Source organism: Rhopilema esculentum, chromosome 6, assembly GCF_057945365.1.
Source record: "Rhopilema esculentum isolate cy_ngs chromosome 6, ASM5794536v1, whole genome shotgun sequence".
NCBI lineage: Eukaryota > Metazoa > Cnidaria > Scyphozoa > Rhizostomeae > Rhizostomatidae > Rhopilema > Rhopilema esculentum.
Genome location: NC_142820.1, coordinates 12,696,887 through 12,711,375, shown reverse-complemented (window position 1 = coordinate 12,711,375; position 14,489 = coordinate 12,696,887). Strand labels below are relative to the sequence as shown.

General features: G+C 34.9%; 3 protein-coding genes across 3 annotated transcripts; 2 read left to right on the top strand and 1 right to left on the bottom strand.

Annotated features, from left to right (window-relative positions):
* Positions 1–692: 692 nt before the first annotated feature.
* Positions 693–3,696, top strand: LOC135685985 (putative Ras-related protein Rab-33). The gene is made up of 3 exons (XM_065202113.2): positions 693–960; positions 1,344–1,601; positions 1,836–3,696. The coding sequence occupies exons 2-3, from the start codon at positions 1,347–1,349 to the stop codon at positions 2,373–2,375; spliced, it is 795 nt and encodes a 264-aa protein (XP_065058185.2). The 5' UTR covers positions 693–960; positions 1,344–1,346; the 3' UTR covers positions 2,376–3,696.
* Positions 3,697–4,168: 472 nt separating this feature from the next.
* Positions 4,169–9,305, top strand: LOC135685986 (ras-related protein Rab-30). The gene is made up of 2 exons (XM_065202114.2): positions 4,169–5,482; positions 7,913–9,305. The coding sequence occupies exons 1-2, from the start codon at positions 5,315–5,317 to the stop codon at positions 8,444–8,446; spliced, it is 702 nt and encodes a 233-aa protein (XP_065058186.2). The 5' UTR covers positions 4,169–5,314; the 3' UTR covers positions 8,447–9,305.
* A 963-nt stretch (positions 9,306–10,268) lies between these two features.
* LOC135685984 (DNA damage-regulated autophagy modulator protein 2) lies at positions 10,269–14,459 on the bottom strand. Its single transcript, XM_065202112.2, has 3 exons — positions 14,190–14,459; positions 12,877–13,250; positions 10,269–11,846 (listed from the first exon to the last, which is right to left on the bottom strand). The coding sequence occupies exons 1-3, from the start codon at positions 14,203–14,205 to the stop codon at positions 11,382–11,384; spliced, it is 855 nt and encodes a 284-aa protein (XP_065058184.2). The 5' UTR covers positions 14,206–14,459; the 3' UTR covers positions 10,269–11,381.
* Between the last annotated feature and the right edge of the window lie 30 nt (positions 14,460–14,489).

Here is a 14,489-nt window from a genome sequence, read left to right as displayed (position 1 = left end):
ACCTACGTAGCCTTTTTGATTTCTTATTTTTCGGGTTTATATGAAGGGTCAATCTAAAATTGTAAATGTCATTCATGGTGGGGACTAAATGGTCTTGTGTCTTTCCCCATGATGTGTGGTTTATTCAAGTAGCACAGGCACCGTGGAGCGTTGAGAAAAGTGGGGGGTCTAAAAAGAGTGGGGGGCTAAAACCGCATAAAAAGACCTAAAGCAACCCCAGCCCCCCCCCTGCACTGCGGTGCCTGTAGCACTGGCTTTGGTTAGTTTTGAATTTATAGAAAAATTTTGGTAGCCGCTCAGCAAACTAGTTAAAATGGCGCTAAATTTTGTGAATTTTGATTTTCTAGTGCTGGCAGAAAGAGTTTTTGAAGAAAATTTCTGCATTGCATCGTGGCGTCCATTTGTCTGTACACTGACAGCAAAGTTAAGAGGGAAGACGCGTATCTTGATACATAAACTTTGTATGTATTGGGATGAACTTTTATATACTATGTGATACTATATGATACTAGTTGGGCAGGGCCACTGAGCCCCTCTCCACAATTAAATATTTCTTCTAAAATTGCCAAGTGGGGGACGTTGTAAGTCTGACTTACGCATAGAGTTAGGAATAGCAGATTCTCCCATAATGCAATGGACATGGGCGTTTCTGCGAAGGAAAGCAGGGCTTTTAAAATCGCTGCGGGGCAGCTTGTTTTCCAATGTTTTGTTCCGAGTCCAAAAATCAGGAAAGTTGAAAGAAGGATGTTGCCAAAAATGAGCAGTGAATGGCAATAAAAACATGCTATGACGCATGTAGCTTTGTTTTAAAACTTGTAATTGCAATGAAGTTTACCTCGTACATCCGGAAGCGTGCTACATTGTTCTGTTAGCACTTTCTTTGACGAGAGGCCTAAAAAGAGCTGTTCACACTGCTCTTTTGAAGGCCAAAAGTGACGCAAAACGGCGAAATATCCAGAGGTTTGTGAAAGTTATACAGTTTACAATTTTATTTGTTGCAGATTTCTAAAGTTAGCTAAGTTTATAGGTATGTTGATCGAAATTCGTAAATATTTAACCGCATACCACGAAATATTTGGCAGTTAAGGGATCAATTACTTACCTAGACTACGTCAGCTTTGTTGCAAAGTTGATTCGTATAAAAGATTGAGTAGGAAAACAAAATCAGATTCAAAAAAGGACTCTCCTAGACATAATGTACAAAGTGCATTTAATTCATAGATAATTTCAATCTTGATTATTGGAAAATGTTCACTATAACTACTTTATAAGATTTGGTTAGCTTGAGATAGATAAATAAAAGTTAGTTAAATATCTGTTAATTGACATTAATTTTGTTTTAGAAAATGGTGCGTTCTCCAGATTGCCCCATTGAAGGCACAGGCGAGAAATACCCACAAGGCAGAAGTACATACAGAAGAAATGTTTGCTCCAACATACCACCAACAACTTTCAAGGTTGTTGTAATTGGTGATATGTGTGTGGGAAAAACATGTTTGATTTGTCGTTTGTGTGGTGGTAAGTTTCCAGAGCATACAGAAACAACCATAGGTGTTGACTTTTTGGAAAGGACAATGGAAGTTGAAGGAGAAAGTATTAAGGTAGGGTTTACTCAACTAGTTTCTTGTCAACGTATATCACCCACCAGAGTATAAAAATACGCAATTTTTTTCCTGTCATGACACATATTGTTTGTTCAGAAGACAGACTTGACAAAATTAAAAAAGTTTCTGTAATTTCAAATATTAATAGCATGATGTTTATTAACTTTCTGACTGATAATTTTAAACAACCAAGGACATAGATCTAACTAAATGCCAAAATTGATATTTCAGTTACAATTATGGGATACTGCTGGCCAGGAACGATTCAGGCATAGCATGGTACCTCATTACTACAAAAATGTAGATGCTGTGGTTTTTGTTTTTGATGTTACACGAAAAACATCATTTGATAATATTCCAAGATGGATACAAGAACTTCAAGCCCAGACTTTTAGGGGCAGAACAATACCTCAGGTTGTTATTGGCAACAAGTGTGATCTACATGCAGACAGACAAGTTCACACCAGTGATGTGAAGAAACTTGCAAATCACTATGGGTTGCCTTATTGGGAGACATCTGCAAAAAGTGATCTGGAAAGGGATACTGTTGATCTGATTTTTAAGTCAATTGCAGAGAGTTTGAAGTTAAAGACACCATTAATGGGATTTCCACCTGAATATTCTAGTACAATAAACCGATACAGTCAGTCTGGACTTAGAGTTAGCCAAAGTATAGTTGCATCAGGTAATTCAAACTCACAAAGCATGAGTGGCAGTGAAAGGACTAGGTCCCATACTCCTGAAAAGAAAGGCAAATGCTGCAACAGTTGACAATCTTCATAAGATAGTATTGCCAATTTGAGAACTAAAGTATTTGGCAATTTTCTTGACATCAAATGTCACTTGAAGTTACATCTGAAAATTCATCCTTTTCAAAAACTTCACGCTCAATATCTTTAATCCTCTTTGCTGGTATAAATGGTAAACAATGACAAAGTCAGCCAATTCTATCATCTAAGGCTGAAATTCATTAGATTGTTTTTGTAGTTTGTAATTGGCCTAGTTAGATGATAATACCTTTCCTGGTAGTATAACAATAAATGTGGAGCATTTATTTTTCAAAAGTACATGCATTCTAGAAACAGTGTACAGAAACAGGGCAAATCCAAATAAAATTCCATTACAGTGAAAAATGATTCACTTAAACAAATATATAGAACAAAACCAAATTTGTTTTGTTACAAAGTATTAAGTTTTGTTATAAAGTACCAGAGAATCAGTTGCTAAAGAGTTAGAAGAAGCGAAGAATCGTTTTTCTGACGCCCATGTCCTGAACCCTGCCTTTTGTATTTGGGTCATGCTGGTACCCTGTTTTCAAAACCTGTATGCTGCAGCCTGCCCCCTTCCCCTGGGTCATTCCTGCATTCCCAATATCAAGCAATCTTTGTCCTGAGAAAACTTACTTTATCCATTTTTATTGCTCATAAGGCAGCCTGAATAGGAAACAAAGCTCAAGAAAACTCAAAAAAGAAAAAAAAACAATCAAGACTTTATAATCCTCATAGCTCAGCCCTAATAGGAATTTTTTTGTTTGAGGAGATTCTCAAGAACTACTTTTCAACTTAGCGCTATATTGTTATTCACAATGCTGCTTTGCTTGCTTTAAGGCAGTTTAATTGCAGGAAAACATTACTTGGTTTTTAGTCATTAAGATTTGGGAAAAATAATTTGAAATTATCATGTGAATGGATAATTTTTGCAATAATTTAAATTATTCAGTAAAACCTTAAAATTATTTAGTTTGTATGTGAAGAGTTGTATAAACACTCTATCGCCATTTTCTGATGTCAAATTTATTAAGATTTCTAATTTTGTTTGGTGATTGTTTTGACCCAATAAGTATAAATTTTTCCCCTGTCCAGTCCTTCAAAAGGTCAGCATATTTGATTAGCTTTTGTATAAGGGGTACAGATGGGGTTGTTTTTCTAAAAGGTAGACAGCTTTTAGAATTGTATATAGAGGGCAATGTAATGTAATTATTTGTACTAATTAGATTTATGATAATTTGTAAGTTCTTTTGGAAAATAAATTATGTTTGATTTATCTGAACAGTCATAAATTTTTGTGTTTTATTAAGCAGATCATGTTTGAAGGTTTTTTATCTATTGGCCTGGAATCGGAAGTTAAAGCATCACCAGCTTCAATAATGGTGAAAATAAGAATTATAATAATAATCATCCTGCTCATCAAACATCATACGTCACCATCATCAATTACGATCATCATAATAATCATTAAAACCATTATAAGTGTTGCTCTTATTTCAATATTTATTTTGCTAAAAAAACATGCTAAGCGTTGTGTCTAACACACCATTAAATAACAGTTTTGCATGACTATTTTAGAAGCAATGTTGATAAGCTGATATCTGCTTTGTTTTGTTAACATGAAACTATATTTTCAAAAACAAATTGTGTTTTCGGTCACTGGCTTTTTGGCCAAAGATTTTAAGAGATCCCGTGTGTTGTATGACAAATTATACTTAGGTAACTCGGTACATTCATAAACCATAATTATAAAACACACATACACGATCAAAAAATCATTTTTCTCAGAATGTTCGCTGCCCTTCGGCAGCCTCCTCAGTAAGAATACTCTATATCTATACATATTGGTTCTTATTCAGGATATATCCTTATTGAGGAGGCTGCCGAAGGGCAGCGAAAATTCTAAGAAAAAATTTTTTGATCGGGTTTTTTTCAATTATGGTTTGTAAATGTACCGAGTTATCAAAAACAATTTTTTTTTTAAGTTTTTTATTTGAGACTGATCATGTTCTTACCCAACAGAACAGATCCTTTGTTCATATAAAGCGTGCCTCATAGAAAAAAGAGTTTACTAAATTTTCTCATGAGCGGAGATTTTGAGAGGTTTCTTTGGATAGAAATGTGTTTACATTTTGCATATTTGCGAGTACAAACAAAAAATGGCATGTTCAAACATGAAAGCGGATATTATACCACTCTACGCCAGTTGCTAAATAAAACTTCGATTTTCATATTATGGGTAATTTGGTAACTTCCACTATAGTTGAGTGGAAGATTACTAGCTCCTATACAAAGAGGTAATTAAATCTTGCACAGAAATAATCGGATTTCCAGGAATTTTCTTATCAATGAGATTTATACAAACGATATACTATTTTTCACAAAGTAATTTGACCCTCGTCCCAGTAAGGCATTGTCAACTTCCTGGTTCTGTTCGTTCTGCTCTGTATCATCTGACTACATAATAGAGAAATGTTTGCGGAAGTAGATTGCGTCACCGTTACCGAACGGGAACTTCTGGAGGGAACTACAGAACTCTGGATGGAACCGTTATTACTTTCAGAGGGAATCCAAAACAAACCGGAACGCTTTCGAATAGAAATCCCGTACTTCGACAACCCTGTGGCTCTGCTTTCTTTTCTGCTGCTTTCAACTTCCTTTCAACCTGTAATTCGTTAATAACCCGGGGTAAATGCCCAATATGAATGCAGCACCATGAATGGCATTCATTTCCATGTACAACCGCTTATAAGCAGATGTCGTAAGAGCTGATCAGATCAATAAATCGTCGTTGCTGTACAGTGAGCATTTCAAGTCAGATTTTTTCATTGTTATCAGACATTCTTTGTAACGATAAAACCAAGCTTTCAAGAACGCTGGCATAAAAGGTATAAAAGAACGCCAATTTTATGGTATTGGAAAACGGCTGTATCCTTTGAGGCAATGGATTATAAATATCATTTTAAAGTGATCTTGGTTGGAAATGCAGGTGTAGGAAAGACTGCTATGATTCGCAGATTTACCCGTGGTTTTTTTCCTTTCCAAGAGGCTCCCACAATTGGTGTGGATATGAACGTCAAAACTGTTCTTGTGGATGGCGAAAAAGTCAAGGTAAGCGTCCATACTTCCTTTCTTTAATGCGTCCATACTCTCTTTCTTTTAAGCGTCCTTATAAACCTTATTTAGTAATAAAGACAAGAGTCCTACAGTCCTTTTTGATATCCTTGCACAAAGTTAAACCAAATTTTTGACAAAGAAAGAAAAGGTTGTCAATTCGACATTTCCCTAAAAAAATGTTATTTTCTTCAAATGACTTTGAAACCAGACATTCCATGAAAGTTGGCAGCTTGTGAATTGATTAGAAATTTTAAGAAAAAATCTTCTCTGAACATGTGTATTCAGGTAATAAAGTGGGCCATTCTTTTAGCTTATATAAGCCAAGGATAGAAAAATGCATTAGAAATGAATCTGGCCAATCTGAACAGAACAGTCCAATATTTGTTTCAGATTTTTTGTTGCCAGTGAATGGAAAGTATGAAAACCTTAGGCAAATACCTTTTAGAACTGTAAAACCCAGTCATGGGTAATGGGAAAGTAACACATTATATAATAACGAAAACACCCTATGCCCCTAGCTATTTTTACCCATTTACATCCACAATAGGAGTCAATAGCCATCCACAACGCTTTATTTTTTAAGTCCCAGATCAAGTACCGTCGCATTCTCTTTTTTCACAATCGTGCAATAAATACTTAAGTGATGATGACAAATATTTTTGTCATAACCTCATTTCTTTGATGTCGTGTTTTTTTGCCATGGTGACCTCCAAAATAGTGATTGTATTTCTAGTAAATTGCAGATTCCCAAATTTATTCCCCTCAAACCACAACAGCTACCTCCGCTCAATAAAGCACCTGCTGTGTTTCTGCATAGATAATGTGAGATCACATTAATTATTGCGAAGGATCAATTTACCTTGGCAGCATGCCGAAGTTTCAAACTCAATTGAGTATGTATTATTGCTCATGTCAAACACGACAAAGCAAGCACGAAATGACAATTTTTCCAAAAATAGAATTTCGGGTCAATCATCGTCAAAGCTTTAGATAACTTCTAAAATCTGTTGCATGTGGTCTTTGGCAGTTTTAAGTTACTTAGTTTAAAAGGAAGCAACTTAGAAGCGTCCTGTTTCTTGCATCAAAGCGTTGCAGCCCTGTCTAAACGGCATCCAGAACTATATTGATAACTTGTTTGGTTGTAATTCTAGAGTTTGGGATGATGCACTATGTTGCAAAATTTGGAAAATATATCGAATGAAATCGTCAACATAAATTTTATTGCTGCATAGGAGCAGCTTAAATAGAGTTTCGTAAACTTTAGTTGACTGAAATGCAAAAGAACAAAATTTATAGATTGACTTTGTCCTCATATCCCAAAATGGACTAGTTACTCAAATATGACACGAAAGTAGTTTAAATGAATTATTTGCTAGAAGTTAAGTCTGAATGATTCGCAAGAAGGTGTTTACTGTGGCTCGAGAGAAGAATTTCAATCTATATTTCAAATGTTGAAGCTCAATAACAAGGTTGGGTGAAAACATAGAATAAAGAATTGGGATGTTTTTACTGCAATATAACCCGCCTACGAAGCTGTGACACAAGAGGAACTTATTATCTAGCGTTGACGTCAAGCCAGTTGACCTGGCAGGGAAAACTGGGATCATGACATGAGATATTTCTTTGTAATTTCTGTCATATTTAACCACAAATGTCCTTTTAATGACCATTCATTGACATATTTAATGAAGTTGGTGAATTAAAGAGTAGGGAATGTTGCAAGTACAATCTCGCGAAAGAATGAACGCCAACCAGCCCAGCGTGATGCTCCAGCTTTCAATATTTCACGGTGGCTGCATTCACAGCTAAGATCATCCCATGATCATTTTTAAAAATACAAACATACGTGAGCGTGCACACCCTCAAAGTTAAGAAGGCTTCTATTTTAACTAATTGGCAACTTATCAGCGTTCGAGATACGCCTCAAATCATGTCAAGTTCTCTGCATATAGGCAAAGAACAGGTAGATCAATGGTTGGCCAATTCAAGTTTTGCACGGCTGGGTTTCTTACACGTGAAGTCAGTAAACGCGAATAACAAAAACGCAGATTGAGGGTTGAAAGCAAATGAATGAAACGTCTCACTATCATTTTCCACACAAGTCATAACTCCCCCTCACTCCCGCTTACCCAATTACCCCAAACCCCAATTAAAAGGCGGCAACTATCTCTTTATCCACCAAAGGATTCAACTGAGAATTTATGCTTGCATAAAGCTCTGATGAATTATGAATTTGGGAAAGGCTGAAGATATCTGACGTGCCTTTTTTATTTAAATGAAATTTAAGAAATGCCAATTGTTGCATGATATGAATTGCAGTTGATATCTTTAATTTAGCTCTTTGATTGGTAAAATAATCGTTGTCTTAAAACAAATTGTTATCTTAAGCCTACTGTTTGATTTCATGCCATATTTTATTTCTAGTTTAAGATTTGGGATAGTGCTGGGCAAGAGCGTTTTAAGAGCTTGACTTCAAGTTACTACCGAAACTCAGACGCTGCCATCTTGGTTTATAGCATCGACAACGAAGAGTCGTTTGACAGTTTGCATCGGTGGACTAAGCAGTTAGACAAATGTGGGAAGGACGGCTTAGTAAAAATAATTGTTGGTAATAAATCGGACTTAGAAGATGAGAAGGCCGTTTCTACACAAAGCGCGGTTGAATTCGCACTGGCAGACGACGCAGCAGCAGTGATAGAATGCTCTGCGAAGGAGAACGATAACATCGAACTGCTTTTTGAAGCACTGGCGCGTAAATTGATAAGTATGACGTCAGAACATTGTGACAGCTATTGCGAAGATCCTAAGGGAAAAGTTATGACATATCAGGGCTCGGATCCTGCAGTAGAGAGACTGATTAATAACTTTAATCAAGAGAAGAAAGTAACAAAGAAAAAGTTGTTTAACCTTCCAGAATTATCTTCAGGCTGCTTTCGGAAGCTGTGTGGGCTTTGCTAGGGACAGTGTTGTGCTTAATTTGTAAAAGAGAGGACAATTATGAGGTAGGGGTAAAAGTTATCCGATTTTCAATGGAATTTGCATCAATGCAAAAGGCTAACTTGCAGAATATTCCTACCCTGTTGGAAAAGAACAGACTGCTAAAACTAAGAAGAACGTACGGATGGCGTTAGACCATAGCATTGGGCTTAAAAACAAAGTCACGTGGCAGCTATCAAGTTCATATTTCTAGAATTCTATAGTGGAAGTGACGTACGAAGAAAGTTTTTTGTTGTCCCAACAATAGTATATCCAATGAACAATGAATTAGTTTTTGTGAAAGATCCTGCTAGTGTTGCTTGTACTTCAAAATTTTGTAAAATTGGGTTGTAAAGACTGGGTTAGTTAGGGTAGTTTAGTTAATTTAAAAGATTTCATAATGTAACATTTTGAAGAAAATAACGAAAAAGTAATACTTGGTAGAGCTACTATACATTTACTTATAGGCAGAAAAATCTACACAGCATTTCATGAAGATAATTCCTATTTAATCTATCGCAGACGGGCTAACAGTAATCTACTTTAAAATTCAAGATATTTTAAATCGAATCAGTCAAAAATTGCTACAGTCATCTGAAAATGTAAAATTAAAGTCAATAAGAACAAATAAACAAAATCTTAATTGCCGATATATTATTTACAAATTTTGAAAATTTGAAATATATCATCCAAGATGTTTTGTGCATTAATTTCCAGTTTACATAAATTCTTCAGCTTACTGGAATTTTATTCAATATTTAATTACATTGTTTAATAAATGAATTGCCAAAGTTTTTAGCAAAATTTATTAGTCAGTTTTAGTTTAGATGTAACAAATCATTTTTAAGTCAATTGCTTGTAAATTTGAGAAAATTTTCCTTGTGTAAATACTTTTATTTCATTATGTAAATACTTTTATTTCATTATGTAAATACTTTTATTCCATTATGTAAATACTTTTATTTCATATGTATATAAATATCTCATTCTTTTGTATTTGTATTTTTATAAAGTTTATTGTCGTTATAGTTTTAGTTAAAATTATTTATGACATATTTCAAATTATTGGCAACAATTGGACAATTTCTTCCGTATGCAAATTTCTAATTTATAATGACAGAAGAAAGAAGTAAAGAAAAGCAGTCGTTTTGAATGGGGTGACTGCTGCTTAAAAGTTTCTTAAAAATCTTGAATCTTGAAACGTTGACTTGAAAATGTTGTGTCTAATAGCGAAATAATTTAGACTATTATTTGCACGTCAACGCATTCATATTATTAAACGCAAAGCAAAGGTTTCTATTTTGTTGTGGAATGCAGAAGCTAGAACTCAACTTGTTTCTTGACCAAAGTCACATGTTCTTATTGAATAACAGTTTGTTTCTTTCAATTTGATACATCAAGCTTTCTTTCAGAATATTTTCCTCATTCAATAACTAGAATTGACGGCTGTTAAAATTTCGAGTCCGACAAACATTTTCAGAATTCTTCTATATATCAGTAAAGCCTTATCTTATTTACTTGCTTAACCTCGTTTTTTGCTTTATTTTGCTCATGGTAATCGGTTACGTATTTACAAAGGCCATTATAGGTACTCGGAAAGCAGACTTTTCCGGGGGAGCAATTATGAATAGCTTTCGAGGCGTTTAAAACCATGGAAAAAGAATGTAATATGTAGCATGCAAGATTTTGATCGAGCGTAATTGAGCGGAAGAATGACACGTTGGATTGGTTCTTTTTTGTTGATCTTCTTGGCAAAGAGTAAGAATGAAGAACGAGAAGTGCTGAAAAGAATGACAGGACAACCTTCTTGTGCACTCATTTATGTTCAACTTTACCAAACAATAACAGCATTTTGCTCTTGCACCTGTTGACAACTAATTGCTAGGCGATTTCTACATCATAAAATTACATTTCAGATTAATTAAACAACACAAAGAATAACGATCATAGAACTAAGATGTCTGATAATAAATTTACTATTAATTTTTTTATCTTAAAAGCATCTAAAATTGACTTGCAGCTTTAACACAAGTTCATAAATAAGAATTAAAGCAATAACGGTAATTTCATATAAAAGTTTAATGAAGGGAATGCATTTCATAAATTAATGAGGGAAAGATCATTTACGGGTGCAAATTTCTCAAAGTTATATAGACTTATATTTTCAGAATTTTTTATTTTTGACAACAAAAGCCAAAAGAACAACACCAAACACATCAAAATATGCCAAATCAATTTAATGAGACATGGCCAATTAAATATTTGCAATTTGCTGACCAATTATTGTTATTTTGGCTTTGTTCATAAAAATAAGAACAGAGACAAAATTCCAGTGATTTGATGGGGGAAGAGCCAATACTCATGAGGTAGCCATATCAGCCAATTTGCAAAACGTCTAACTGATTTCACATATCTTAAAGAATTTCATGATGCAATGTCAAAATCTAAAAATCCTAAACATTAATGCTGGAGATAAGATTCGATTCACATTAAAAAAGCAATCAAAAAAAGATTTCTTGATCAGACAGCAGGTATTTACATTTGATACATCTGTGCATATGCTCGACATTGTACTGAGGGCCCAAGCAACAAAATTGAGGATCATTCTTAATAGTGCAAACCTACTGGTTGACAGGAAGCAAACAACAACAAAACCACACAAACCACACAACTTGCAGATCAACCTTTTCTTCACTGGTCCTTCTGACAGGCACAAATAGCTGTTGACAACCGCTTTTCTAACATGAGTAATTATACTTGTTAGTTTCTAGCAATGATGTGTGTGAGAAACAAAGAAATAAATGGCTGTTGAACAAAAGACAGGATTCTGTAATTGGTGGTCATATCAAAGTGCACCATAGATTCCATGAGGTCCATCCTCAGTCCTGTCACTCAAGTTACCCCAGTACTCTGATTGTCACGCCAGTAAAGGAGTATTTCTTTCATCACCACTAACTTCAAATGGAAGTGCGGCAATATTTGTCCCTCTTACTGTAAATTCAATGGAAATCCGATCAAATTCTCTATAAAATGAGAGAAAATATGCCAGGAATGTAAAAGCTGTTATCCATTCTGCTATGCTGCTAACTAAATGCATCTCATAACCACTTTGTCCAGGCTTCCAGCATTCCCTCTTACCAGGTTTATTAGTACCATTGTTTGACTCGTGTATTGATATATATCTGGTTGCAATGCAAAGAATGAATGCAAAAAAGCTGATGAAGGAAGCAAGGAGCCTGAATGCACAAAGTGCTTTACTGTTGATCCCACAATCAATCATTTTCATGGACAGATATGTGTTTATCCACATGTAAAGGATTCCTCCTGCAAACGTGCAGGTTGCTCCAGCCAGATGTCCCTGTAATGATGCTCCTCTGTCAGCCTACAAAAATGTAAAATGAGTGGTTAAAGAATTCATGAAAAGAACAAGAAAAACGTTCTTTCTTCTAAAATGAAGCTACACTCAGGTTTTACCAGGTATAACTGAGTTGAAGTTTCAAAAGCAAGTTTAACCAGTGAAATGTCTTTTCTTTAGCACTGAATATGTTTTTCTGTCTAAAGTACTAGGGTATGCTGGCTTCTGCACAAATTAACAGACTGTGTTGATTTAATTATAAAAAAGAACAATCCATTTAATGGCTCACCAGCTTTAAGGATTTATGGACTCTTACATATTGACATGAATTGCCTCTCTGAAATTCCATCTTCTCTAAACCTACTTTTTCTACCAAGACTTCTCTTAGATAGTCAAAAACTGACAACAAGGGAAAAATGGGGACTAGAATTGACCAAAACACTATTGCCATTCTGATATCTAGCCTGGAATGTACTCTATGCGTTAAATACATAATAACACATGCGAATATAAAATTCAAAAAACTTCTTGAAACCCAACAATTTTTGAAAGTGAATTATATATAATTGAATCAAAACTACATTACTCATTGCAGTTGACAGTTCAAGAACATGAAAAGACTGCAGAATTAGAAATCTATAATAGAGATTACTTGTGATAAAAAATTCAATATTGTTTGGCTGCATAAATTTTATCTTTTTGTCATCATAAAATCAATATCGTGAGCAATACCACAATGAAAACTTCCAAGTATACTAAAATCATTGCTCGCAATCCGAATCTGAGGTCAAAAATTTTGTTCAAAATAATTTGAAGAATTTTTCAAAATGAGGCTGTGAGTCGAATTGGTCTATTGAGCATCATCAAATATTATCAATAATAAAATTCGGTTTTTGCATTTAGTTTTCAGACAGCATAAACATGCTAAGTGCTCGATCAATGAAGCTTCAAAAACTTCCTAGAAGGGTGCGGAGGTGCTTGTTCTAGCTTGAGTGCTTCTCCTTGCAAGGCCTGCCTGTCATGTTAACAACTACTGATACAAAATCTAATGCCTCACCTGAAATGATGCTACAATTGCACCACCAATGCAGACTATTATTCCAACAATCAGACCAAGCCTGTTGATTTTGACAATCTTTCTCTGTTCTTGTTCATTATATTCTGACACAAAATTATATTGTTTATATCTGATAATCACAATGATGAAAGCTATAAAGCTTGAAAGACTCAACAGGAGAGAAAAAACATTCCTCTCTGGTTCCTCTTCTCCAGTTTCACTTATAGTTGGAAAAACTGGGTACACATGGTTATTAGAGACTGCTAAAACATACGTTGTGATCACAGCAACAGTAGAAAGGGCACAGAATCCAATGGGAAGAAAGCCAAGGCCACAGTACATTTTTGGTCTCCTGATGGTCATTGAAAAGTACTCTAAAAAAAAGAGGTAAGCATTTAATAATTCACCATTAACTGATTCACAAATAAAGGCTATTAATTTGTACTGCTATCAAATTTTGGGTACAAATATTGCAGATTTATAAGACATAGATGTGTTTCCTATTACCCATTAAATTTTAACAGGACCTCTCTGGAAAGCACTTCGGTGATAAGAGCTTCATGCATAAACATTGTTATTATCATAATTATTATTATTAGCGAAGACACACCATGGAAAGACTGCTGCCATGTACCCAAACTTCTATTAGCCAATAAAAAAGAAAGGTAGACCAAAGATCATTGCAAAATAGTTGCAATTTTGATCCTAGTCACACTTTATTGCCTAGCTCTGAGTCTTTCAAGGTTTTTTGGAGTCTACCATTTTGTTGAAAGTTTTGATTAAAACTGTTGTTGCTCCAGCTTTCTAACACATCAATTCAAAACTAAAATTTGTGCTTCTTCAGCCTACGTAATTTACAAACACTTTCATTTGAAATTGTTGCTTTCATATTAAGTCTCAACCCCCCCCCCCATTTTGCGACTTGCTCCTGGCTGCAATCATTTCAGAATTTGCATTTTTGCAAAATTTCATATTTCTCGATCTAATTGCATCAAGTACTGAAATTTGTTGATCTTTTTTAATTTCCAGGAAGAATCGTTTTCTAGCAAGTTTCTTATATACAAATGAGTGTAGCTCAAAGGTTTGAGCAGGTTCTAGCATTTTCCAAGAAGGAATCCATCCTTTTCTTTAAGATTTGGGCGTGCATGTCCACCATTATATAAACAGTCTTTCTATCTGGACAGCTTCCAGTTTTGCACCTGGAAAATTTTCGTCTTACCCTGCTATAGAACATAAAAGTAACATCGAAATGAATGACGAGTCTTACGCGAATCATCAGCTGCCTTACTAAGATAAACTTGTGACTAACTTACCTGCCGGGCTACTCATAATAATTTAACTTGAAAATTCTGCTTCGTTTTTGGAACTCTGGAAGGCCTCTAACAGCAGACATCCATTTACTTTAATCTCAACTTCATGCTGCATTGCATTCCTTCCAGCTTTATGTTGTTTTCAGTTTATCCTTCAGAGCATTCAGATCAAACAATTAACCACAGCAGCGAGGAAGGGACCTTTTCTTAGAAACTTTGGAAAGTGAAAGCCAGCTTATCACATTTGCACATCCTTCCCTGATTTCTGCAGAATTATCACGAGACCTTCCGCTGAAAACAAAG

Excerpts from the sequence above, each read along its gene's own strand:
- LOC135685985 (XM_065202113.2), top strand. The coding sequence starts at position 1,347 with ATGGTGCGTTCTCCAGATTGCCCCATTGAAGGCACAGGCGAGAAATAC. Across the intron at positions 1,602-1,835 it reads TTGAAGGAGAAAGTATTAAG|TTACAATTATGGGATACTGC; the intron begins GTAGGGTTTACT and ends TTGATATTTCAG.
- LOC135685986 (XM_065202114.2), top strand. The coding sequence starts at position 5,315 with ATGGATTATAAATATCATTTTAAAGTGATCTTGGTTGGAAATGCAGGT. Across the intron at positions 5,483-7,912 it reads TGGATGGCGAAAAAGTCAAG|TTTAAGATTTGGGATAGTGC; the intron begins GTAAGCGTCCAT and ends TTTTATTTCTAG.
- LOC135685984 (XM_065202112.2), bottom strand. Across the intron at positions 11,847-12,876 it reads CAATTGTAGCATCATTTCAG|GCTGACAGAGGAGCATCATT; the intron begins GTGAGGCATTAG and ends ACATTTTTGTAG.